General features: G+C 41.0%; 1 protein-coding gene across 13 annotated transcripts in view; it reads right to left on the minus strand.

Annotated features, from left to right (window-relative positions):
- cacna1g (calcium channel, voltage-dependent, T type, alpha 1G subunit) overlaps window positions 1–24,671 on the minus strand; it is a 266,549-nt gene that overhangs the window by 34,562 nt on the left and 207,316 nt on the right. For 8 of the 13 annotated variants that reach the window (XM_072666922.1, XM_072666926.1, XM_072666925.1 and 5 more), the window contains 5 exons: window positions 15,756–15,882; window positions 11,978–12,103; window positions 11,630–11,719; window positions 10,188–10,380; window positions 6,531–6,581 (listed from right to left, as the gene is read on the minus strand). In XM_072666922.1, coding sequence (XP_072523023.1) covers window positions 6,531–6,581; window positions 10,188–10,380; window positions 11,630–11,719; window positions 11,978–12,103; window positions 15,756–15,882 — 587 coding nt within the window. Of the gene's footprint in view, window positions 1–6,530; window positions 6,582–10,166; window positions 10,381–11,629; window positions 11,720–11,977; window positions 12,104–15,755; window positions 15,883–24,671 lie in introns of all 13 variants that reach the window. The other 5 variants (XM_072666928.1, XM_072666927.1, XM_072666921.1 and 2 more) reach the window with 2 other exon arrangements.

Below are 24,671 nucleotides of genomic sequence, written 5' to 3' on the forward strand. Positions count from 1 at the left end.
GACAGAACTGACGCTATTATTAAGGCAAGGGAATGATGTACACATGGTTATCCAAGTTAATTCAACGCATCATTCTTCTCCTAGTGTAGGTGCACTTATGTTGACACCCAAGCAAAACAGTACAATCCCTCAAAGAGTGTAGAACCATATTCACGTTATTTGGCAAAGAACATCCCAAAATAGATAACTGTCTGCAGGTACACCTGTTAGATAACAGACTATAAAACACATCCCGCAACAGTTCACTTGTGTCTACAGCAATCAATCACCAAGTTACGAAGTATCCAAGAAGAGTTATTTCTGTCTTTTCCAGCAGTGTGAATCCAGCGTGTACTAAAAAAGAGAACACGGGCCCTTTTTCCCCCTGGATTGTCTTATTTTTTTTATTCTTGAGTATACGCTCTGCTTGCTTTGCCATCTGGGCACTGGTACGTGTGTGTCTGACTGCTGTAAGCAGACATGTGACTACTTCCAAAGACTCTAAAAGGTCTAAAATATATATAACCAGATAAAAGAGGGAGCTCAATCCATGACCAACTGTAGGGGGAGTCTAGCAGCAAAAAAATCCACACTAAGGTGTATTATTTAGTAACCACAGGGACTACAGTACAAACTGGAGGGGCTATTCTTTGGTAACAGAAGTTTATACTAACACTTGCGGTCCGCCATCAGGCTGTGTAAGGGGTTCAGGCCCCTCTAAATGTACCTATTATGACAAACACTGTGTTGCATGCTATGATTTCTTATTATTATTATGATTCAGTGAGATTTTTACCAACGTTCTGTAAAGCCTATCCAACTTCACCAGTTTCCATGAAAGAATCCATCTCTGGGCAGAGTATGGATGGGTCAAATACATGTCTCATGGCAGAAAAGAGGGAGGCATACTACATAAAATTGCCTTTGTTTGCAAATGACACAAAAGAATTGCTGAAAAACTGCTGGGAGCAGAACGGGTTGGCTCCTGCCTGCAAATCTGCATGAGTTGGCATTGTGCTTCATCTTTCCTACTCTTTGTTGCTTGGCTGTCATGGTTGGATCAGCAGACGTTGCAGTGCACATGTTCAATAGTGAAATGGAGAAGCACTCAGTCAGCGAGAGCCAAAGAAATCATTTCAGCTCCCTCCAGCAAAGCGGCAACATCATCTATTGGTAAAGTGTTGTGAAAAGCAGGGCTATTCGATGGTGACCTCAACACCTACGCAGATCGTCTGACCCTAAACTGAATGAGGAGATATCTACAGACAAAAAACACGTACATAGAGAATGGTATCAGAAAAGGTAATTCCTTGAGAGGCTTTGCACCATCTGTTCATTCACTGAAACCTGAAGAACAGGAACACTTTTGCTTCATTTTCACTTGCAGATGGAAGAAAGAAAACGGTTCCTGAAAGCTGCCGGGTTACATAAGTGACCGGGCTGCCTTCTCCCTGCCAAGAATACGTGCTGTCATTTTGCTTTCTTCCTCTTGCACTCTGCTGCTCAGCTCCGATGATGAGGCCACATTATACACTAGCTTACAGAAGACTCAGACAGGTCAAACCATAAATATAGGTAAGTGCATATCTGATTAATAACCTGCAGTACCTGCATTTCGGGGCCTATGTGCATCACTGTATTCCAGGCTTCATACCGTAACTGGTTTACGTTACAGACATGATAAACATACCACAGCAAACAGCACAAATGACTCTATCTACTGTGTTATCAATCCCATCAATTCCAGTATCTATGAGTAATCCGACTCAAAATAAGACCTGAAATGCTGCACTCCTGATATTTAATGATTATAGAAGGTCTGCAAAGCAACAGATTTCTTTACTAACTTAATAGGCATCTTCCTTTACAACTATTATTTGGGTGCAGTGGGTAACAACATTGCCTTCCCAGTGACATATGAAGGTTTAATTTCCCGGCTAAGCAAGCACACCACACCCTGCACTAGGGCTGGGCGATATGGTAAAAATACTTTATCACAATATTTAAAGCCGATATTTATCACGATGCTTGTAACTACAGACTAAAAACATCAGTAGCAACAGATTATTATAAACTACTATTCAGATACTCTCCCAAACTGAGTACAGTGATTTATACTTAACATCTGCTGCTCTTCATCTGATTAAACCATTCTAATTAGACTGTGTAACCTGCAGCTGATCAGTGTTTATGAAGCACTAACAGTAGCCTTGATGCGCTTAGAGAAGCTTATTGTTTTCAAGATAACAAAATTTATCACAATACGATAAATGTTGTCATATGGCCAGCTCTACCCTACACCATATAATAAGAGTCCTTGGGCCAGACTCGTAACGCTACACTGACCTACTGAAAAGATATGTCTGTCGATTGAATTAATAAAGATAATTTTAGTATTATTTTAAAAAGAATTAAATTAAATATTTAGTACTTAGAAATACTTAATACTGGCATGTATTAAGAAAACAGAGACACTAACATACTTCATCATAAAGCTCCTGTTAGCAAAAACATCTCAGCACTTACAGAACTTTCCTCATTCTACTGTGTGTCCTAGCAGACCTTCTAAAAGGACTTCAGTGAGGCACCTCAGCAAGTAGCCAATAAACAGTGTCAGAGCAGGACCCAGGTAGAGAAGAAGCAGATGGCTTCAGCCCCACCACCAAGTGATATGATTAAGCAGCCCCTTTGATTCCCTGCGCTAGCGCACAGCAGCTGCGGCAGACCAACCCGAGAGGACCAGGAGCTAATTGAGAGAGACAGATTGGTGGGGGGTGAAACCCCTCCCCTCCAGAACTCGTGCAGAATTCTAAAACAAGCAGAAGCACAGTCGAACTGGACGGCAGACTAATTAACACATTGTTCGCTAATGAGAAACAGAACGAAACCTGTCCCCTCTGCATCCAGAGAGCAGTGACGTAATTCTGTCATCACGAGGGTGCAGCAGACACACAGCTGGGTGACTTTTTTTTAAATGACAGACTGTATAGCAGTGCATGATCTGGGGAGTTACAGTAGAGCCTTCTAATCAGTAGTGAAGTCTTAAGTTAGGTCAGAACGTATAACACACTGATTGCCGTCTGACTACGGCACATGCATAACACAAAACAGCCGTAAAAAAGACCCGTCTTATAAATCAACATTTGTGTGCTTTCTTCTGCCTTTTCTTTGGGAGGGTTGAGCTGTAGCTTTGAATTGTTTAATTGTTTTGGATGCCAAAAAAAAAAAAAAAAAGAAAGACACAGAGCTGAACCTTCACACCAAGTCCAATACATTTTTACCCTCCGTGCTCTTTAAACAGGGATAGAAACCTACTCTTTATTTCCCTCTGTCCCCTGTCCGCTTTAGCTCTCTTTAATAACTCTCCTCCACAAGAATGCTCATTAGCGAGGGAAGCTCTAGGTCGTGGTTCTTTGTGGACATGAACAGACTAAGATGCGCTAAGAGTTTAAAAAAAATATATAATAATAATAAAAAAAGAGCCACAAAAGTCGCTGTACTCATGTCAATTCTCAGCCTTTTTTAACCTTTGCATTTGTAAAGTCAGCATGTTGCTGCTTGTTATATAAGCTTATATGTTCTGCTACGAAAAAGATTAGCTGCCCTCTTGATGTTCATGTGTTTGGTCTGCATCCATGACAACAGAGCTCTGATCGGTCAGCCTGATTTTACCACACATGTACAACAGTAAAAGCAGCTCTGACTGAAAAATGTATGCAGTAACTTTTCTTATTTTCTTTTCAAAACTTTTCCTCGGCTGTAAAAATCAGAAACACTCCCCCAATGCACATGTTTAGATTTTATACTTTTATAACAGACATACTTTGTAGTTTTGTGGCTAATTATAACCCATATAACAAGAGGCTACAAAATGAAGCCTCACCATATTTACCCGTACAATCTACCAGTCTTAGCATGCCATCCCTAACTTTTGCTCCATGTCACAGCAGAATATCCTTAGCTCACCGCTGGGTCACGGTTATACTTTTGGGAATAGACTGAAATGCAAAGTGTTACTTTTTGCTCCTTAAATGCCCTGATTCAAGCTATACTATTGTGTTCACAGCTGGCAGTAAAAAAATCAGATTAAATGAAGCTGTCTAAAAATGGATAAAAGAGACCAACACAAAAAGGAAAGAAATACAGAAGGAGCACAGGGAGCGGAGGGGAGAATAAAGGAGAGGAGTGCAGAGGAGGGTAGATTCATGGGGGGCCCTGGGCGGCTGAAAAAGAATTTCTCAGTCACCAACAGCGGCAGAGAGATAAGAGGCCACTGAGTCTGACTGTGCACAGCACCAGTAAATATACTCTATACATATGAATGCTCAGCTCTCCAACTTAATTACATAACCAGACACAAACACACTGCGAACACACTGCTGCTGGAACTTCTAGTTAAAAATATATATATACACACAAAAAATCCTGTCACATTTATCTGCCTTACTGGAATCAGAACCAAAAGCAGAAATCCAGCTGGTTCCACCTAGTCCTATTAAGTGCCATGAAATAAATTGCCAAATATAAAGCTGTTGCATGTGAAAATAAACATGGCCTCATTTTGGTCTGGTTCTTTGCAGTAAACTTGTCTTCATGCTTTAGCTGAGTAAAACATTCTTTAGGTCAGTCATAAAGTTTGGATCTATGGAAAAGCCCCTTAGAAACAACACAGACAGGAAAACACAATTAATAAAGGGGCTCTAGAATTGAAAACTGTATGAACTTGCCATAGTTAAACCAGGAGAGTTTAGTCCATTGAGGCTGTGGACAGTTCTCCTTCAAAAGCAAAATCCAAGTATGTAAAACTTAAGTAAACTTTAACAGTCTTGTCTTGTTATAATTACACCCCCAACATTTACACACACCCAGTCGACAGCTACTTCACGAGAATACGGAGGAGAAGGTAAAAATGCTAAAAGCTTATGCTGTCCGGCTTGGAGGAGAGTTGCACACCACAAGGAAGCCAATGAGGCTAGCGGGTTGCAAACAAGAAGCCTCTCAGCCACACGTGACAGCGTGGCCAGAAAGAGGCCTGCGGTACCACATCGCTGAGGGGCCACACCGGTTGAATAGAAAAGGGAGAATGGCCATCCAGGTACAATTTCTTTAGCTATCTAAGCGCACACGGAACAGAGAGTACGGCAACATTATATGGTCTTAGTCTCTGGAATAATGACAAAAATATTCATTACAGTGCTAAGCAAGGCTAGCCTAAGCTAAACTGCTTCTATGGACCATCTTGGTGACATAAACCTTCTAGGAGCTTCTAGCTTTTTTTTTATTTTTTATTACCCCTTCATAAAATTAAGATCAGTGTTTCGTCTGAAAATAACAGGGTTGTAAAAATGCCAGTAAAACAGCACCTGAGCGTTTTTTCACCCCAACCAAAGTCACATGTTCACTCTGAGGAGACGACTTCTCAACTTCTCAACGCCTGTTCATCTGAGCATCAACTATCAACTCTTCCACAAAAGTTCTCTTAGTGATGGGTATGAAGCATTCTGTACAATCGCCATTGTTCAAAGCCAATACATCACCCTGACACCCAAACGTTGGTCATGTGAGTTGCACATGAGTTTTCACACAGTCATGCAGTCTCCGACTTACAATGAGTGGTGTGGTGTGTTAAGACATCTCACTACGCCACTAGAACCGTGAAAACAGTGTCATGACGTTACAACACAATACAAAGTGAGCACTGCGCAACAACAACCAACCAATGTGAGAAATCAGAGGCAGACAGATTACAGAGTTCTGCAAGTTCCCCCCTCACACAGCCGAGCAGGCACAATGTCTCACAGCATCACAATGAGGACCACAGCAAGACGGTGGTCCTACACCGGACCCATGATACGATGACTAGAATGTCTGATAACGTTCTGCCCAATCCGTAAATTTGCTCTGAGGAAGTGGCAGTATTAACGACACAATTAATCATATCATCGCTGTCATATCAAACCTAGTAGCACCTTTTCCCAGCCTGTTCATTTGCCAATGGTCTTTTACATTGCATGAACTTTTCATGATAAATGGACCATTAGCACTGTTCCAGAATGACCAATTAGCATCCAATAAAGTTAGGCACACTTTCCATCTTGATTGCCAATAGAATTATTCGCGACTACAAGGTTTTGTTACAGCAGCGATAATACATAAAAGTAATGCTGCTTAATTAACACCCAACTGTAAAGTGTTTCAATGGCACTATTTGTTCCAATAGTGCCAGTCACAGCAGGAAAGGGGGTTCCTTCTTCTCTTTTCTCTCTGCCTCTCCCTCGTGTGTCTCCCTCTGTCGATGTGGGTGTTTGTGATATACTGTGTGAGCGTGACGTTTGGCTGGCTTGTGCCAGTGATGCTGGTGGACAGTGAATGAGTCGTGGGGAAACCGCACAAACAAGACTTCCACAGACGATTCTTACGGGCTCAAATGAGATCGGATGAGGTGAGGTCTTGGGCTGCTGAAAGTGCCCACCCTCATATAGCCCCTGGAGCCAAACCCCCTATATACCCAACCACGGTGAACACATAAACATGCCAGAAACGCTCTGTACCTGTCACTCCGCCTTCGGGACCGGGCCAACTGACACCCGTCAGCATTATATCTAGAAGAATCAGACCATGTTAATCAGGTGGTGCCAACAAAGGCTGCTGGAGGAGCAGTGGACTTTCTATGTGAATGTACTTGTGAAAGTTCTATATTATGTGTAGCTATTTCCAATTATTCTGAGTCCAGAACCAGCTACTAATACGCTTGTATGGATAGTTAGCACTTTTTAAGATGCAAAGCACCTCATGAACCTCCCTGATAAATCACTCTCTCATACTTAGCCGAGTCATGATTATAGATTATGGGTAAATCACTTGGCATTGCTCACAGTTTTAGTAGAGTCGGCACTACGGATGACCACTAGGCAGTGTAACTATGATCATAATAGCCAGCCATTAGATCATTTAGCATAACTAAGTTATTTCCAATGGAGTGAGGAAATAAGCCCTCAGATAGTGTTTAATTATACAAGAATACTATTTAATGCCTACTGAGCAGCACCAGGAGCACAGTGGATCACACTAGACCCACAAAGTCACACAGTGACAAGGTGTGTGATGCAACCAGTTATCCAAATATCCTGCTCATACAAAATACATACTCTTGATTCTTTTCACAGGCACACGGGATGACAACTTGCATTGTTCTTGTACAGCTTTGGCGACAATACTGAGGCTTCTATTCTGTCCTCCACAGGCTGTGAGAGCAGTGACTCATCTCAGATTACTCAAAATCACTAGCTTGGCTTCTTATCTTTGGCTTTCCCAGCTGCTCTAAGGTGACAATTCTTCTACTTGTAGATTCTTCTACTACAGGCCTAGCTTTTGAGTCACATGGACATCACTACATTAGCCCTAATCACAGAGTCCAAAGCCAATCGTGCTGCAGCTGTAACTAGCTATGGTTTAGAAAATGAACCACCACTACTTAGCTCAAGCAAGCTCGGACCATTCAATACGTGATCTGTAACTTTGATGCTGATGGTTCAGAGGCAGGAGTCCCCCTTTGGTCTGGATCCAAATTCACCTGACCAAGTAGTGCACAGTGGCCCAAATCGAAATGTTATTTTCCAGGCTCTACTGGAAGCTACTGGTTGTTGGGAACCCTATTGTATGTATTCAATTCAGCTGCCTGCAGTAGTATTACTAGACTGCCAAGCAGCAGAATTAGAACCCTATGGCAAATACACTTAATTTCAATGCCCCTGCCTAGCTGGTTTTACACAGGCTTCAGCCAACCTGTGCTTGCATCAGTTATCATTAACAGTGGACTAAATAGTGCCCTAGGCTCTAATGCCTTTACTATTATTACCCCTGCAGAAGGTCCCCCCAAGGCACTACCTCAGCAAAGTGGTGCCTGGTGCCTTTTACAGCTGCAGCAGATTTTTCGAAGACACTATTCTATTATAGAAGACACTCAGACATTTCTCCTTCTCCTGAAGCATTTCGCTTCAGTGGTTTACACATTCTAAAGACAGGCCCTCAAACTTGCCCTCTGCTTTGTCAGATGGAAAGGCTACCTGGCAGGCACTATTTATCTGACCTCGGCTTATTTAGGCCAGGATTCTGACAGCTACTGTCCCAGTTAGTGAGCTCAAGTAAAGACTGTTTTTTTTTTTGTTTTGTTTTTTTTTTTACTACTGATTGTCTACTGATTAGCCAAATACCTAGAGATGAGCATCCACCTTCAATCCAACATTTCTCCATACAATCTCATCCCTTCAATGTAAATTAATGTAAATTAGTGTACTGTATTTTTCATGGTTAGGCAGGATGCTCAATGTTATGCCACTCTGGGACTTTGTGTACTTGACAACTGATATTTGTCCTTAGTCACAGGAACAGAGGGTATCCACTGTCATGTCAGACTTTTTTGCATTTCCTGTTGGAAATAATTCTTTTTAATCCAATTACAGCTGCTACTACCATTTTCTATGTGGAAGCTGGTCTCATTCTTTGTGGCCCTAATGGATAATCACCATTCACTGTGCTTTACAATGCCTCTGGTGGTCAGTAGGAATTACATATAATGGTAGTTTCTTAGAAATAGAACAGTGTTTCTATGAGTTACTATGACTTTCTATTAATTATGAGATGTTTAATGTGAGTGGAATTTTTTCAGTACATTCTACATTCTGCACTATATGCTACTGTAAATGTCCAAACAGAAGATGTCCTCCAAAAATATTCCCACAGATCCTGAGGGACTAAAAACGTTGGTATAGGTTTCTGCTTGGCTAGTTTTGTGTTGGTCTAATTGCTCTGTTGAATGGATTCAAAAGCTCCCTGCAAACATTTGCGTAAAATAATTTATTTTACAATGTCAGTGATAAGCACTCAGCAGGGATATGTAAAGCCAGCTAATCAGTTGAAAATGTACCACTGTCAAGGTCTACTGTGCCACTGAACCTGGCAGTGCTGCTACAAAAGTATTGGCCTTCATATCTATGACAATACATCCCATTTTTCTAATAAAAAATGTTAATGTGAGCAACTAATAAATCTCCAAGCTTCATTTCTGTTGTGTGAACATATTACATAATAAAAGCTTTCACTTGGGTAGTTAATGACTGTTGATAATACAGTAGCATTAGCGCAACTGTGGAGCACTATAAAGCAACTTTCCTAATCAACAAACAGCTACAGCGTCTTGAAGGGGGCCCAGTAAACTGACTGGATAAGATTGAATCCTACCACTCTGCTGCTACATATTCCATTCATTTCAAAGCAAAAGTGGACTTTTAGAAGAGGGAAGAGAAACAAAAGAAGTGAGGGCCATTCCAAAACCAGTAAGAGCGGGGATGGGGTGATAGCTCTTAATAAACAAATACAATGAATGAATGAATGAGAAAATCCAAACGCTTAGACAATGCACAATCAAACAGGGCGATAAACCCCATTCAGGTGGTCAACAGAGGCTTTTTTTTTTTGAAGAACAAGAAGAAGAGGCAATACACAACCTTTCAGTATCAGAACGAGAGATTTCTGAGATTGCTGGTGTGTGAGTGTGTTAACTGTACTTGTGATGTGGTTTCCTTATACAATCATCTGTATTTCTCAAGGGTACAAAAACAAAAAGGATAGCCACTGTCTACTACCATGTGGGTGTGCTATGAGACAGAATAAACACGGTGGCAAAACTTTTGCTGGAAATTCTTAAAAATATAGAATTGCTCATGTTGAAAATAGTAGGCAGTGGACTGGAAACAAAAAAAAGATGGAGACTTGCGACTCTGTACGATGGGATACGGGGTTGTAGGACCTAACCAAGTTGTTTGTTTGTTTGGGTTTTTTTTTTTTTTTTGCTCAACTTGGCAAAACTAAACAGATCTGTTTACCAGTCAGGCTGCACTGCCCTGCATGCATGAGAAGAGCAGACTTGGCAGACCCCCGGGACAGGGATATACCACACACCCTGCTCTCCCTCAGAAAGCAGGCCACCATGCAGGCCACGGGACATGCTCTAGTTACGTTCCCAGGCAGAGGGGGCAGGCTGGGAGGGGAGCGTCCTAGCTACGCGTGGGCCCGAGCAGTTCATTCATCAGACGCGGGTCTTTCTAATTAGCGTTAGCTTGGAATTTAGCGCTCTGTCAAATCTAACGGTCAAGCAGGACTCAGAAAGATGTGGAAAGACTACCGACCAGCCAGCTCCTTCTCCTTACTCCTTCTCTTTTTCTCCATCCGCTTTAGACGCTTCTCCTCGCGGCGCTTGGCTTCTTCAGCCTCCTGGTGCCGCCGACATTTGTGGAAGTTCTCCACCACCACTCCCACAAACATGTTGAGCACGAAGAAAGCCACGATTAGGAGGAAGGAGATGAAATACAGCAGCATCCAGGGGTTGTAGTTCATAATAGGCTGAAACACACAAAAAATACAAGTCACAGAAATACCAAATCTACACAGAATTCACAGAATTCCGGCTAAACATCAGTTCAGGTACCTTCAATACATTTCTGGCATTACTGCTTATTTATTTCATATCCTGTAATTATCTTTTTTTATGATTTATTTATTTATTATGCTTTATTTATTTATTTTACACAACACAATGGGCCACTGTAGAAGCAAACTGTTTGCTGATGCTAACAAACCAGCATGAGTAGAAGCCTGAACGCTTCTCCCTTCCATCAGAGTTCAGCGCAGGCTGTGAAAATAAATAAATAATACAAAATAAAAGACTGCACTAATTCAGAGTTTTGAATGCCTTGGCCGGTGCAAAAAGGAGCAGGTTAAACTCTGCACTTCTCCACTTAAATAGAGCAGAACTTGGTTTCACCAGCTCTTTGTGAGACAGGAGGTAAGAGAATTAAACTTTCAGCCATTTTCAGGATTCAAAAAATGTAAAACGAACATCTTAGGAGGAAAGTGTGTATAATAAGGCACTTTAAAGAGACGGATCTGTTGAGTGGACAGTAAGGAGCTTACAGAGGCAGTGATAAATGGGGCACTAGCTCTGTGAAGACAGACATGCTGCAGTGGTGTTTTATGGTTTATAGGGCCTGGTCAGTCTCTAACTTTGTTTCAAATACTTTTTAAGGAGATGACATTACACGTTCAGACTGGATGACATGGAACCTGTCCGTTTTCTTTAGCATTTATCTTTGAAATGCTAATGAAATCAGAATTCCGTTGATAAATAACTTTTTTATTGGTCTGAAAAAAAGTGTGCAATGCAATTTAAGCACATTTAGAAACATTAGCAAAAGGTCCCGAAAATGAGTGACTATATTTAGCAAGGTATAGCAACAGCACTCAAATGCACCATTTATGTCAAAACATCACAACATAGACCAGCCAAAATAAAGATAATTTAATTGCTTAATGATCATGTGATTGGACTGAATATCCATTGGACTGAATATTTTACAAGCCATACAAACATAGCTTTAACGGTAGTGTCATATCACTGCTGTCACAAAAAAAGTTTTCAAATGCCAAGTTTAGAAGAGAAGGAAAAAACCTTCTTAACTTTCAATGGAAGTCAATGTAAAAAAGCCAAACCACCAGATTTAAATCAAAATGTGACAATACAACAAAAATGGACATACAGCAACAACATGTTCTGGTCTTAATAAATTAGCATATTTAAGAGGCTCTCCAGTACCTGCTGATCAACCCCTACAGCATCCAGGCCATCATACATAATGTCCACCCAGCCATCTTTAGAAGCCAGTACAAAGAGAGACATCAGGGCCTGCAAAAACACAAAAAGCAGGACAGAGCAATTAACATAGATATAGAAATGAAAAAGAATGCACCAGCTCTCATTTGGGATGAGAGCTTTTTCACGGAGATGCCAGACAGGCTCAGATGCCAAACAGACATCACGAACAGCCACTTAGGAAATAAAAAAAATAAAAACTGCATTCCTCATCCTCAGCAGGTACAGCTATAAAACAATTACCATCTTTGAACAGAAGACCATTAAATGCAATGCAGGATAAGTGCCTACCTGCCCCAGGTTGTCAAAGTTGTATTTATGCCTGACCCACTTGTATTTAGCAAGCAGACAGTCAGATTTGTTTGTTATGTTCCTTGTATCCTCCCCCTGGCACACGAAGAACTTTCCTTTGAACAGCTGTGAAGCAAAAAAATAAAGAATCAGCACTCCCACATCATCTTTCAGTCTACAACTTCAGCTACCGTACCCAGCCATCTATTCTTTTCACATGTTTTATCACTACCAAATGACCCTCTTACAGGAAGAATAACGCTTTGCTTCACCAGTGGTCATATTTAAGAGGATGTACACAGAGATGGGATCCAATCTCTTCAGCAGCACATTACACAGGAGTTTCTTACAGGAGTAGTGATATAAGTGAAAAGTCCCACTGACTCCACTGATCATTCAATCCATACATGGGAACTAAGCCTGTTTTACTAGATTGTGTTTTTTGGGGTGTCGCAAAAAACAACAAAGTTGCATATATCTGCCTATTCAGCTTACAGCAGCTTAGCCCCACCCATTCACAATGAAGTTATAAACAGTGTTTCAGCCTCGACTGCATTCTGAATGAGCTGATATCAGCCCAAAAGGCACAAAATCAAAAACAGCAAGTTTTATTTTAAGGGATTAAGAAAATAATTTAGTAAAATTGTTCATGGCTGCTTTTAGTAAACATTACTGTATCATAAGAACCCTACGGTCTCATTTATAGGAAGATAGAGGAAGATAAAAAGGTACTCATACATTGCTTTTAACAGTGCATTCAGTGCACTATTTATGTGATAGGGCACAATTTTAAACACAGCTTGAGTCTAGTCAGGGACTGGGTTCCTCTCTACAATTGTACCACTCTTTAACAGTTCCAGGAGTTATTCTGTTTGGTTTTTTTTGGTTTATTTTAGCAGTGCCATTCCACCCAGCAAAAACGAATTGAAAATATGTTGAACAGATGACTTCGCTTTACATCTAACAACACTGAATTGGGTTGAAAAGTAAAAGGTGAAAATACAGCTGAAGGTCTCTGAAAATTTGTCTAGAAAAGTAGCCTACAGAAGTCGCCCCTCAATCTAAATTTAATGTGCTGAAATGGGGCGACGGTCCTTTATTGCTGAAAGAGCAGTCGTCAGCATTGGTGATCATTTCATGAGTCTCTTTTTTCTCCCCCCAAGATGTCAATATAACAGCAGCGATTACGTTCAAAAACACTAGTTTAGGTTTGTACACAGCATCCTCATGATTTTTTTTTCATTGCTACATTAGGGTTAATTAGACAGACTAAACACAGCACAATTTTCAACGTCTCTTTTTGGGCAAAATGAAGTCCATAATGGGCCAACCAGATTTACCTCCCCAACAAAACAACATCCATGTGATATCTGTTGCTGGGTGGGATTGAACTTGAAGGGTTCTCAAGTTCCAGTCCTGAAGGGTCTGTATCCAGCACTGTTTGGTGATTTGCCTGCATAAGCACACCTGATTCGACTCATCTGGTAATAACTCACCAGGTTTATTTAAGTTTGTTTGAGAAGTCAATCTCTAAAATGTGTTGGACTCTGAAGCTTCCAGGACTGGAGCTGAAGAGCTCTGCCAAAAAAAAAAAAAGATTCAAATCTGGCTCCTCAAAGAACCTTTAAATAAATGGTTCTTAGAAGAAATAATCTAGAATTTGTTTAATCTAACCCCCAAGAGCTGCATCTTTAGGGCAATTCCTTCTATTATTTTCCATGAAAAGAAAACTCATGGACTCAACACACACTTATAGTAAAAGTCATCTTCTACTAGTGTATTTTGAATCTACATGTGTCTAAACCATTGTCCGCGCTAAGCGACACGCTACGAATGTAGCATATTAGCCATCAAAGGTTATTTATTTTATGGCATTGCTCCAAAAATGTTTTAGGCATTATTCCAAATATTAAAAAGAGTAAAATAGAAGTAAAAAAGAAGGACAAAGACTTTTTTTAACATATGGTACATGGTACAGGAATGTGTACATCATTTTTCATTAGTGGCACTAAAGACAAATGGCTGACTGATTCCCCCGTGGGCTGGAGGAACTGTGGAATAGTGAAATAGAACATTCTTCATCACAGTCAAATCATTCAGCCCTTGTGTATGCAAGGGTGGGTTCAGGGCCCCAGGTACTCTACTCTGCACCGAGTCTTAGCCATGTGCTCTCTACATGTACCTCTTTTTTCAGTCTAATGACCCTTTAGACAAGATCTTGTAGAGGAAGCCCACTGGGGGCTCAGAATTTATGACTGCGGGCTTTTATGATACAGACATAAATGACTCCAATGCTCCATAATACTGTGCTTGTTCAAAGGAGCCTCACAGTACAATGTATTTTGAACTGCCTGATACTAAACTGATAAAAAAAATAAGATGATAAAAAGTAGGTAGGTCTACTCTTACAGTTTTTCTCAATTGCTTTCCTGAATTTCTCAAAACTATTTGTCCAACCTTGACATCATTCAGCCACTTGCACACATCATAAAAGCCATTTCTCATTCAGAATCATAGCATAACTAATAGCAAATGCTTTGGCATAACCATGCAATGCTTTGTACAAGTGTCTGCTGTTTCCAACATGATCAATCACCTTCATGCCATGTTGCTCTGCTGATTTACACCCCCCCCCCAAAAAACCCCCCAAAAACAAACATACATTAACTATTTCATTGCATAATAGAATGTTACATTCAAAAGTCATCATATCTTGTGAATTATATTTTATATGTTTCTATTAGACTTTATTAATAAATGTAACTTCATGATTTTCAACTGATGATGGGGGGCTTTAGTTCAACAGGTAATCCACCAATTCTCTAAAATAGCTTAGAGGTGTGTCTCACAAACCTTTAGTTGGCAAACATGAATAGACAGAGCACAACATAGTATCAGAATTTCTGATAAATGTAAGAATAACAAGGATTAGAATGACATGATCTGTCAACACGTTACAGTACAAACAGATAAAAGCATGAATGTGAGTCCAATATATTGCACATAGAGTAATGTGTAACTAGTAATGCACTGTTGAATTGGTCAATTTATCAAAAGTGCAGCCTTGTGTATTGTCAATCACTTTCCTCAAAGCTTTAGCTATCAAAAAAAAAAAACTTAGAGGCCTCTCCCTGGCAAGAAAAATAGGCCAACCCCATTATGGTAAAAACTGAGCTTCATTTGAGCACTGTGCTCAATTAAGACAAGCTGTAATGCTCTATCTAAACAAACTGATACAGTAACTTAGTTTGGCATATTTTCACTTTTGTCTGTTAATATTGAAGTCCAAAAGCACCAGTAAAAACCAATAGATTTTTTGCCCAGGATTGATATTGATATGTTGACAATATGACTAAGCATTTTGACTTGTAAGCATCTTGTTTGTAATCAACGGCACAAGGACTTGTCATTTTGATAACACGGACATGTTTATTGATGTAAATAGTTACTTTTGGGACATGAATTAAGGATTCTGAGCAAGTTACAGACTTTTGCTGGTAATCCATTATGTGATGCTGTTTTGAGAAACTTGAGGACTTACTGAAAAGCTGCATAAATAAAGGGGCCCAAAGAGGGAGCTTTGGAGTGATGCTGTAGAAGAACCAACAATGTTTCCCTAAATAACCTTTCAGTAGTTAGTTCGTTAAATGTATATTGCATTGACGGTCAACCTCATCTTTGCCTGACATGTCTGTAGATTTTCTTCAGAATTTAGAAATAGCTATAAAGTGTCAACAGTCGACTCTCAGAATAAAACATTACCTAAATGACAACTAACCTGAACCCCAAGGATGCCGAAAATAATGAAGAAAGCACAGCAGATGACCACAATGTTTCCAATCGGCTTGAGGGACGACATCAGTGTTTCAACCACCAATTTGAGCCCTGGAGCCCTGCTGATCACCCTGATAACAAAGCAGAAGAATGCACAGTCAGGCTACACACAATTATAAAGATGTCTGAGGCTGAGCATTGCTGATGAGGAGCAGACGATATGGATAGAGAAAATAGGGATAAGAGACATTGGTAGAGGAAAGTATGTAAGCAGTAAGTAAGTAAGCAGATGTTTGGAGGACATGGTGATCAGGTGCATTGTGTTCTGGCGGTGGTTTGTTTTGGCCAAGTGTGTGTGTGTGTAGATGGAGAGGGCATGGAGTGCCTGAGGCTGCTCCCTCCTTATTCCCGTGGGCAGTCACTGACTGGCTGAGTTTACCCTTCTAGCCCTTGAGGCCAAATGGTATGAATTCAGTCTGGTGCTAAACACATGTTTCACACATTTGTCTTATGCATGATTTTTTCCCCCCTCAAATGTTTAGGACCCTTAAACCTTCATGATAACTTCAGGTCAATAAGTAGTCAAATTATTAATACTGCTACACACTGCAAGTCTGCTAACAAATGTCTCGAAAAAAAACACCTCTTTTTACCACCAGGCCCCTGGATAATAGGATGAAGTAAACGACTATTGGGGATGATTAACAATTAAAGTAGTGCTGATGCTTCAGATGTGAAAACTGCTGTATTGGGAAGGAGAACAGACGCAGAACTAGGTACTCATTTAACTCATTTAACCTCTTCAGGCCATTCCACACCAAATGTGCCGCAAATGAACATGAAAACTATTCAAAATATTCACACACAATTTTGTGTCAAACTATTCACAACGGGCGCAGCGTGATTTTTCTGGATTTGTGCTGACAAGCAGGCGGAATGTGTTCAGGAGAACTGAATCAACTGTGAAATTACTCTAGCGCTGTGTCTCTAAAAACAGGTATGAGCTATGGCACCATCTCAAATCACGTCATACTCTCTACATAGTGCACTAAATGAAACACTGGCTCTGCATTAATCAGTCCTTACTCTCCTAGTTCTGGGAGCATTGCTAGTGGAGTATAAATGGATGGGTTAACTGGAAGAACTAAACTGGGGAAAAGACAAATTGGTCACAACTGTCTGTTACCAAACCAATTCCAGAAAGAGAGCAGTGATTGGAGGAATAGCAAAATTATTTGGGAAATGTGAACTTGGATTTGGAAATTTACTGCTATTTGCACACACCTTGCATTTGTAAGCATAATTTAAAGCGTACTCACGTCAGCAAATGTGAGTGTCATGCTTAAAAACCTGGAGGTGAAAGTATTATATTGTTTAATATGTGATTTCACACAGACAGAATAGAAAAACACACCTGGATGTTAATGGGAAAACTACAAAATAGACTCCGAGTCTATTTTCCACTCATGTCACTACCTCGAAATTTTGGGACTGGATGAATGTCCCCATAAGGCAAGGAAGAGTAGCTTCCAGGACACGCACTTTCTCTCACAGGGTCATTGTAAAGTCCTCTAAAGTTCAACCCCATTGCAGATAAGTACCAGTTCTCGGGCACTCTCCATCAACGGCCTTGTTTGAGCTAATGCAGATAAGTGGAGAATAGCTCCACAGGTTTGCACTGCACAGTCTTCCTCCCCACTGCCAACAGCTCCGCTCCTCCATCAACCCTACAATCAACACATACCCAAAGGAGACGGCGAGCCTGGCAATTACCACTAAAACATGACTTCTTAACCCATCTGTCTAGCTAGCCATCACTGTGTGTGTGCCGCGCTGTTTCAGGGAGAGAACCTGGTCGCTCCAAGAAAGAAGAGACAGTTTTAATTAAACCGTTAGAGTAACGATGGGGCCTTATTATTAACAGCACAGCAGAGCAGTCAACCCCTGAGGTTGAGCACACTCAACAACACTGAAGCACCTATGCAGATGCACACATTAACATATACGTAAACACACAACTTAAATCCGTACTCGGACACCTCATTGTGGACATACCGCTCCACTCTATCAGAGATGGCAGAAGAGACCCGGGTATATTTTACTGCCTCACCCATCAACTGAGCAGGTAATTAGCAGAGCTTAATGAACTGCTGAGAAAACATACAGTAAAGGATAGGAGCGAGAGGTTTGTGCATGTGACTGCATGGGGACTTCCAGTTTGATTTCCACTACCTCGACATAGTGGATGTCATAGTCTTGGTTTCTCTCAAGGTTTCTTCCTCTTGATCAGAGGGAGGTTGTCCCTTCCAGGCTCCCTTGAACCTCTGTAGATTCATAGGTCTCTGTAAAGCTGCCATCTGACAACACCCACTGTGAAAGGTGCTATACAGGCAGCATGATGTGGTAAAAGGTCATGATAAGCATATTTAAAATATATCTTTAGTGCTTAAAAGATGCTAAAAACCTCCTGTTTCATAAAAATTGTGAAGGTTATTTAAACATAGAGGTCATTCATGTTGGCACAGGTAATTTACAAAAATGCTAGTATAAAAGAAACACCTAAAAAAGCTTCTTTGGGAAACCAAAAGTAGTTATTTTATGGCATTGCTCCAAAGAACCTTATAGCACCTGCAGCTGTCCAATATTTCCCCCAACTGTCAGGACATTGCGGGTTCATCCCAATGATGCTGAGAGCATAACCGGTCCTGTTTAATCGGATGTAGTAATGGATAGTGTGTGAAATGCTGCCTAAATAATTGTACTCCTAATTTTGGTTTGCATTTTTAAAATGGAGAACTGTTGTGAGACTTGTGTGTATGCTTAATCTGAGTCTGGGGAACTGCTCGAAATGTCCAAAAGTTTACAGACACTTGTTTTAGCAAATTATATTTATTGTTTTAGGGTAATTATAAGAAATATAAGAGGCTGTGAAGATCTGATTGCATTTAGCAATCAGTGATTGTAATTTAGAGCCACCAGTGGGTGCACAGCACCAATTAGTAAGGGGTGTCTAATTACTTACTTGTTTGGGTATCGGTCCTGAGAAAAACAAAACATGAATGATACATATTTTGTATCACTGTGTTTTACTTTTCCCAAATTGCTCACCCTTAATAACATAACTCGCACAGCAGCAGTAGAAGCTGTGGAGTGTGCTTGCTCCTCCTCTTAAAGTGAAGAATAAAGGCCACATTTCTCTTCATCTGATGACAGAAATTTCTGCTTCCCCAGCAGAGCCCTGAGCTAGAGCCTGATTTGATCGTGGGCTTTGATCTCCTTAAGAAGTGCTCTGTGATTGCATCAGTGTCTAAACACGACAGAAAGACCATGTTAAGAAGACAAATCTGATCGAGTCAAACTGACTGTGGGGTGGGGGGGTGGGGGTCACTGGCCGAGACACTTCTTATAACAGACTAATCTCTCTTTCTTTTGTTTACCTGAGTCTCCGCACCTTTCCGAGAAGCCTGGCCAGCTACAACACTCAAGCTCAGTCAATACGATGCTGTTTGGGATTTCACACGATACTGTCAGATATATGATGGACATGATAACAGGATGAGGACTACGGGGATCAACAGTGCCCCTAATCTGTGGTCTGGGAAAGTAGGTGGAATCCAATTAAGAATATAAATAAATCTCCTAAATGATGTGCCCATGATCAGGACTGTTCTCCCCATGTGGTTATTCACTTTACCAGTAGAGGGCACTGTTGTCTGAGGCGTGTCCGTTGAAGGTGTTTATGAGTGGTCATACATGTGAGGATGCGTTGTGTGTGTGTGTGTGGGAGGGGGGGGGGGTAATTTGTTAGTAGTAAATTGTAAGTAGTAAGTCTGATCTGAGAATTTGCTAAATAAACACACGGCTAACGCCTTCATGAGTGGATCACAGGTCCATGACATGGTATTTTCAAATTATAGAGTATGTTACACAACATTTCATTTTGTGAACAAGTGAGGACATACAAAGTACAGCAGACGAACAATGATGCCGCACTGTAAAAGGCAAATGAAAGACATTTAAGGTCTGCAATGGTATGCCATTTAAAATGGTACAAAAGGAAAGGATCCAAACTGCCAAACTGGCAAAAAAAAAGACAACGGCACAATGGGCTGACATCCAATCAGCTACCTGTTACTATGTAGTTTAGGTAGATTGATTATAATTAATATAAATCTGTTTTCTAGGAGTGCTGATGATACCCATGATATAATTAAAGAAGCATATTGGGCATAAATGCATGTCATAGTAATGATATTGTGATATTAAATGGTACAACCCCTAGAGTGAGCATAAGAAAGCTGTGAAAATGATGATTATAAGTATATGACAGATATCTGTTCTGTATTACATCAAGCAGGGGACATTAAATGAAGGCTGTGTACACTTGGCAGATAAATCAGTTATGTACTGTATATAGGGTATATTCTGTAGATGTATATCGCATGCAGGAAAAAATACAGTTTTTCCATTTTTACAATAATGTGAATCTAGCAGTTTTATGATGAATGGAGCAACAGAAATGCTCTAGAATGACTTCAATAAAATCTTGAGTTCCAGTGAAAGTTAAGAAGCTTTTTCCTGCTTCTAGAAAGTTCATTATTGTCATTTTGGAGGTACAAAGTTTTTGCATGTGGTGTACAGTGACAATATACTGAATTTTTACTGTTTTTGTTAATATTGTCTTTATTACTGTTAGCATCACTGTCTCAGAGTTAGTATCGCTACTAAATTTAATGACAAAAAGCCAGCACACCAAATGTGCCAAAGTTTGTAGACACTTGCTCATGTCCTCCCTTAGTGAGGTCTGTTATTGATATTGGATGCTTAGTTCTGGATCACTCCAGTCACACCACTATATAAGCAATGGGTGCACCTTAAAGAGTATATCCACCCTCAAGAGTATCAGCTGGTCCACTGCCCAGGGAAGAAAGGAGCCAATCATTTGCTTTGCTGTTGTAAGCATTGACGCAGTGACCAGTGGGATCACTATCATTCGGAAGGGCGTCGCCCATCACTGCGCAAGATGTTTCATTGTCAACAGAAGCGGAGTTACAGGCTTATTCCGAACAAATCACTGCTGTTTTATCAAAATGCATAATGAGTTTATTTGCGCTTTAAGGCAGCAGAATGTACAATTTAAAAGAGTCGTGTGCATCTTTTGGACAGTCACTGTATGTAACTGAAGCTGCATGGATATTCTGTATAGCGAAGCAGAATATGACGTCACCACGGCTGAAACGTAAACACACAGAAACACACAGCAGACGGGTGCTTCTCAGCAGAGGAGGCACTTGTTTGTAGAGGCTGGGGGAAGCCGTCTCTGAGGATAACTCAGTGAAGCCTGATGAGACACAAATTCTCCTCCATTTAAGCCGGAACACGCAGTTCTCCACGGCCGCGCTGCCTCTGCTGTGACTTGTAGAACAGGACTAGAATTATGCAGTGTATTCAGGCTTCATCTGGCATATGCACAGCGTCTATTTTCTCTCTCGCGCAGGAAGGAGGGAAAACACACACTGAAAGAACGACAAGTAGAGCATGGAGGAGCTACTTGTTCCCAGCGCACAGAGACACACCTTTATCTGTCTGTAATTAAAGGATGCTGGAGTCAGGCTGAGCTGCAGAGGAGAGGCAGAGAGAGAGAGCAAAAGGGAGAGTAGGCAGAGCTGGAGAGATAGCGAGAGAGTGTAGGAGACAGAACAGGAAGGAGAAAGGGGAAAAGGAGAAAAAGGAGAGAGGGACAGCTTGAGAAAGAGAGAGAGAGAGAGAGAGAGAAAGCGAGAGATGGGAAAGGAAGAATAGGGCGAGAGACACCGAGAAAAAGGAAAAGAGGGAGGGAGAGAAAGCGGAGTCTGGCCTCTCACTTGCACATACACAGATAACACACAACCTGAGGACGTTCCTGAAAAGCTGGTGTGTCTGCAGAGTCAAACTCAAACACAAGTGAAATCTCTGTTACTGTGAGAAATAAAGCAGTAAAGCAAGTGTAGATCTGTAGATTACTATTAATTATTGATCAACAGACCACATCAGAATTGTTACAGGTACAGGTTGGCTGTGGCCTTCAGTCAACGTCAAGCAGCTTTTAGACAGCGCTAAAACTAACCAAACAGCCTCAAACAGAACTGTAGTACTGTGTCTAGAGCTGTCCCCAGTACAGCCCCAACCCTAGTTCTGTTCAGGACTGTAATGCCAAATCTACCTCAGTACAGAATGGATCAGCCTGAAGTGTTTCCCGCTTTCCAGCCTTCAAATACAGCAAAGCTGCTGTAGACCTGAACTCACTAGAGGAAAGTAAAAGCACCAGGTTTGCTAACATTGACAACAGCAACAGTAGACGCATCTAGTTTGTTAAACTGTGAATATTTACAGTTCAGTAAGTACAGAAAGTCTCCGCATTTATTATTTACTCAAAGCAACACTGAACACCTTCGATATCTTATATAAATAATACAATCCTGCTGTGCAACACTTTTGTGACATAACATTTATTACATATTAAACTTTAACCACAGACTGAAAATACACACACACACACACACACACACACACATACACACACACATTAGCTTGTTGATTTCATTTGGTTTCCAAAATATTCAGATAATCAAGAAAAATCACACATCAGCAAAAATCCAATTCCACAAGCAATTACCTACACACAACATTGATAAACGGTTTCTCTAGAGACTTCAGCTCTATCCAAACACATCCATCTGTGGTGCTGTGTTTTGGGCTTAGTGTAACTAACCAAGAGGCAAGGCAAACTGTTTGTTGCCATTCCTCTAGGTTACTGTAATTACACCGAGCACACAAAACAAAACAACTAACTGATTTCAGGCCATCCATGGCTAAATTAGCTTAACAAATGAATCAGAGACTGGGCAAGCTTTGAGAACATTCACTCATAATTAATGAGAGGATTATCGAGGACAAGCATTAATAAAGCAGTGGATGGCCAAAGGATATTTACATCATATGTTGAGAGGATTGAGGAGGTCAAACTGTGCTTTGTTGAAGACAGCAGTGAAAAAGAATATTAAGAATGCTGGCATTCATTAATATAGCACCAATATAGCCCATATTAATATAGCACCACTGACAGGTGAAGTGAAAAATACTGATTATCACAATGGAATCTGTCAAGGGGTGGATATATTCGGCAGCAAGTACACAGTCAGTTCTTGGAGGTGATTCCTGTTAAAAGCAGGAAAAATGGTCAAGACACAAGACACTGACAAGGGCAGACTTTTGATGGCTAGACGACTGGGTCAGGGCACCTCTAAAACAGCAAGCAGGTCCTTTGGGGGTTTTCCGGTATGTAGTGGTCAGTATATTGTAAAAATACTAAAAGTGCTTCAAGAAAGAACAACTGGTGAACTGGTTACAGGATCATGGGCATCTAAGGTTAACTGATGCAATCTATGGAGGGCCCACCTCACAACTTGCAGGATTTGTGGAGTCCATGTCTTGAATGACCAGATTTGTTGTGGCAGCATAAGAAGGACCTCCTAAGGGGGGCCTTAAGATTATATATATATATATATATATATATATATATATATATATATATATATATATATATATAAATGTGGTATCAGTTTAATGTTTAGAATTCATATGAGAGCATGTCAGAGCAACAAGTGACCAAACACCTAAGAAGAGGAAATATCTCCTCATATAAGAGGTCATGAGGGACCTTGGAGGACTGCAGTTAGACATAGGCTGTATGCATTATTGGAGCTGCGGTTTAGCTGAGAGAGTGTGGTGCACCGTTCCCCTGTGCAGTGTTGCTTGCATATACATAATCTTTGTGGAAGAGTCACAAGAAGAAAATAGAATTCTCTGGCCACAATCAGCCAAGGTACTTTTGGTAGATAAAATGGAACTGTATTTAATGAGAAAAACATCTTGCCAACTGGGTATGGATCATGTTTTGGGGTTGTGCTGCCACCAGTGGCACTCACAATATGGCACAGGTGGAGGGGTGATTGGTTTTCACAAAATACCAGCAAATCCCGAATGCAAATGTTAAACAGTTTGTTAAAAAAAAGGTTGAAAAAACTGAAGCTTTTGGAATGACCCTCTGTCCCCTGACATAAACATAATAGATCATTTGTGAATAGGCCATGAAAAGCTGTGCATGCAAGAAGAGGTGCTTGGGGGCATTGTGTGGGACCAAGTAGGATTAGTGCAGCACAAGTTGTAGGCCATGGGCATTGGAGGATCTTTGCAAGGCTGTGGCTAAAGACCGGAGAACAATGGAAGTTGGCACATGGCTTTCACATCTATCTGAGATTGATTTAGATGTGTCGGTGGCATGTAGTGTAACTTCCAGCAGAGAAGCTTAACCTGGGGGTCAGCTGGGCTGATGAATGAACACGGGCAGAGTGTGTGCTCCTCTCAACATATCAGATAAATCATCCTGTCTGCAGAACAAACAGGCACACACACATCCCACTGCTCTACTGTAATGACACCATTAATATTCCTGATGAGACGTACACAAGCACACACAAAAACACTTTTGCTCGCCTCTCCAACTACACACACACACACACACGCACTCTCACAGTAACTAAGCCTACCTAAAAACCTACATCACCCAACCAATCCACATGCACATGTGGTCTAGATTACCCAGCAACCTTCCTTGCACCTCCCTGCCTGCATCTTTCTGCAGCTGAAGCTCACACAGCAGAGCCGTTTTTACGACTCTTTGTCTTTTGTTTGATTTTTTAACTTGGACTCGGCGGTGGAGTACATTAACATACAACCCGGAGACTGAAGAAAGGATCTAGAGTGGAGTGGAAGTTTGAAAGGTGTTCAGTGATGCTGAGGCCAGCGCTCAGGCTGTAAAACGCTCTGAAGCGGAGAGCTCGGGCGGCTGGCTGAAGCTCAGCGTGAGCATAGACTACCT

The sequence above is a fragment of the Salminus brasiliensis genome, chromosome 22 (genome assembly GCF_030463535.1).
Source record: "Salminus brasiliensis chromosome 22, fSalBra1.hap2, whole genome shotgun sequence".
Classification (NCBI taxonomy): Eukaryota; Metazoa; Chordata; class Actinopteri; order Characiformes; family Bryconidae; genus Salminus; species Salminus brasiliensis.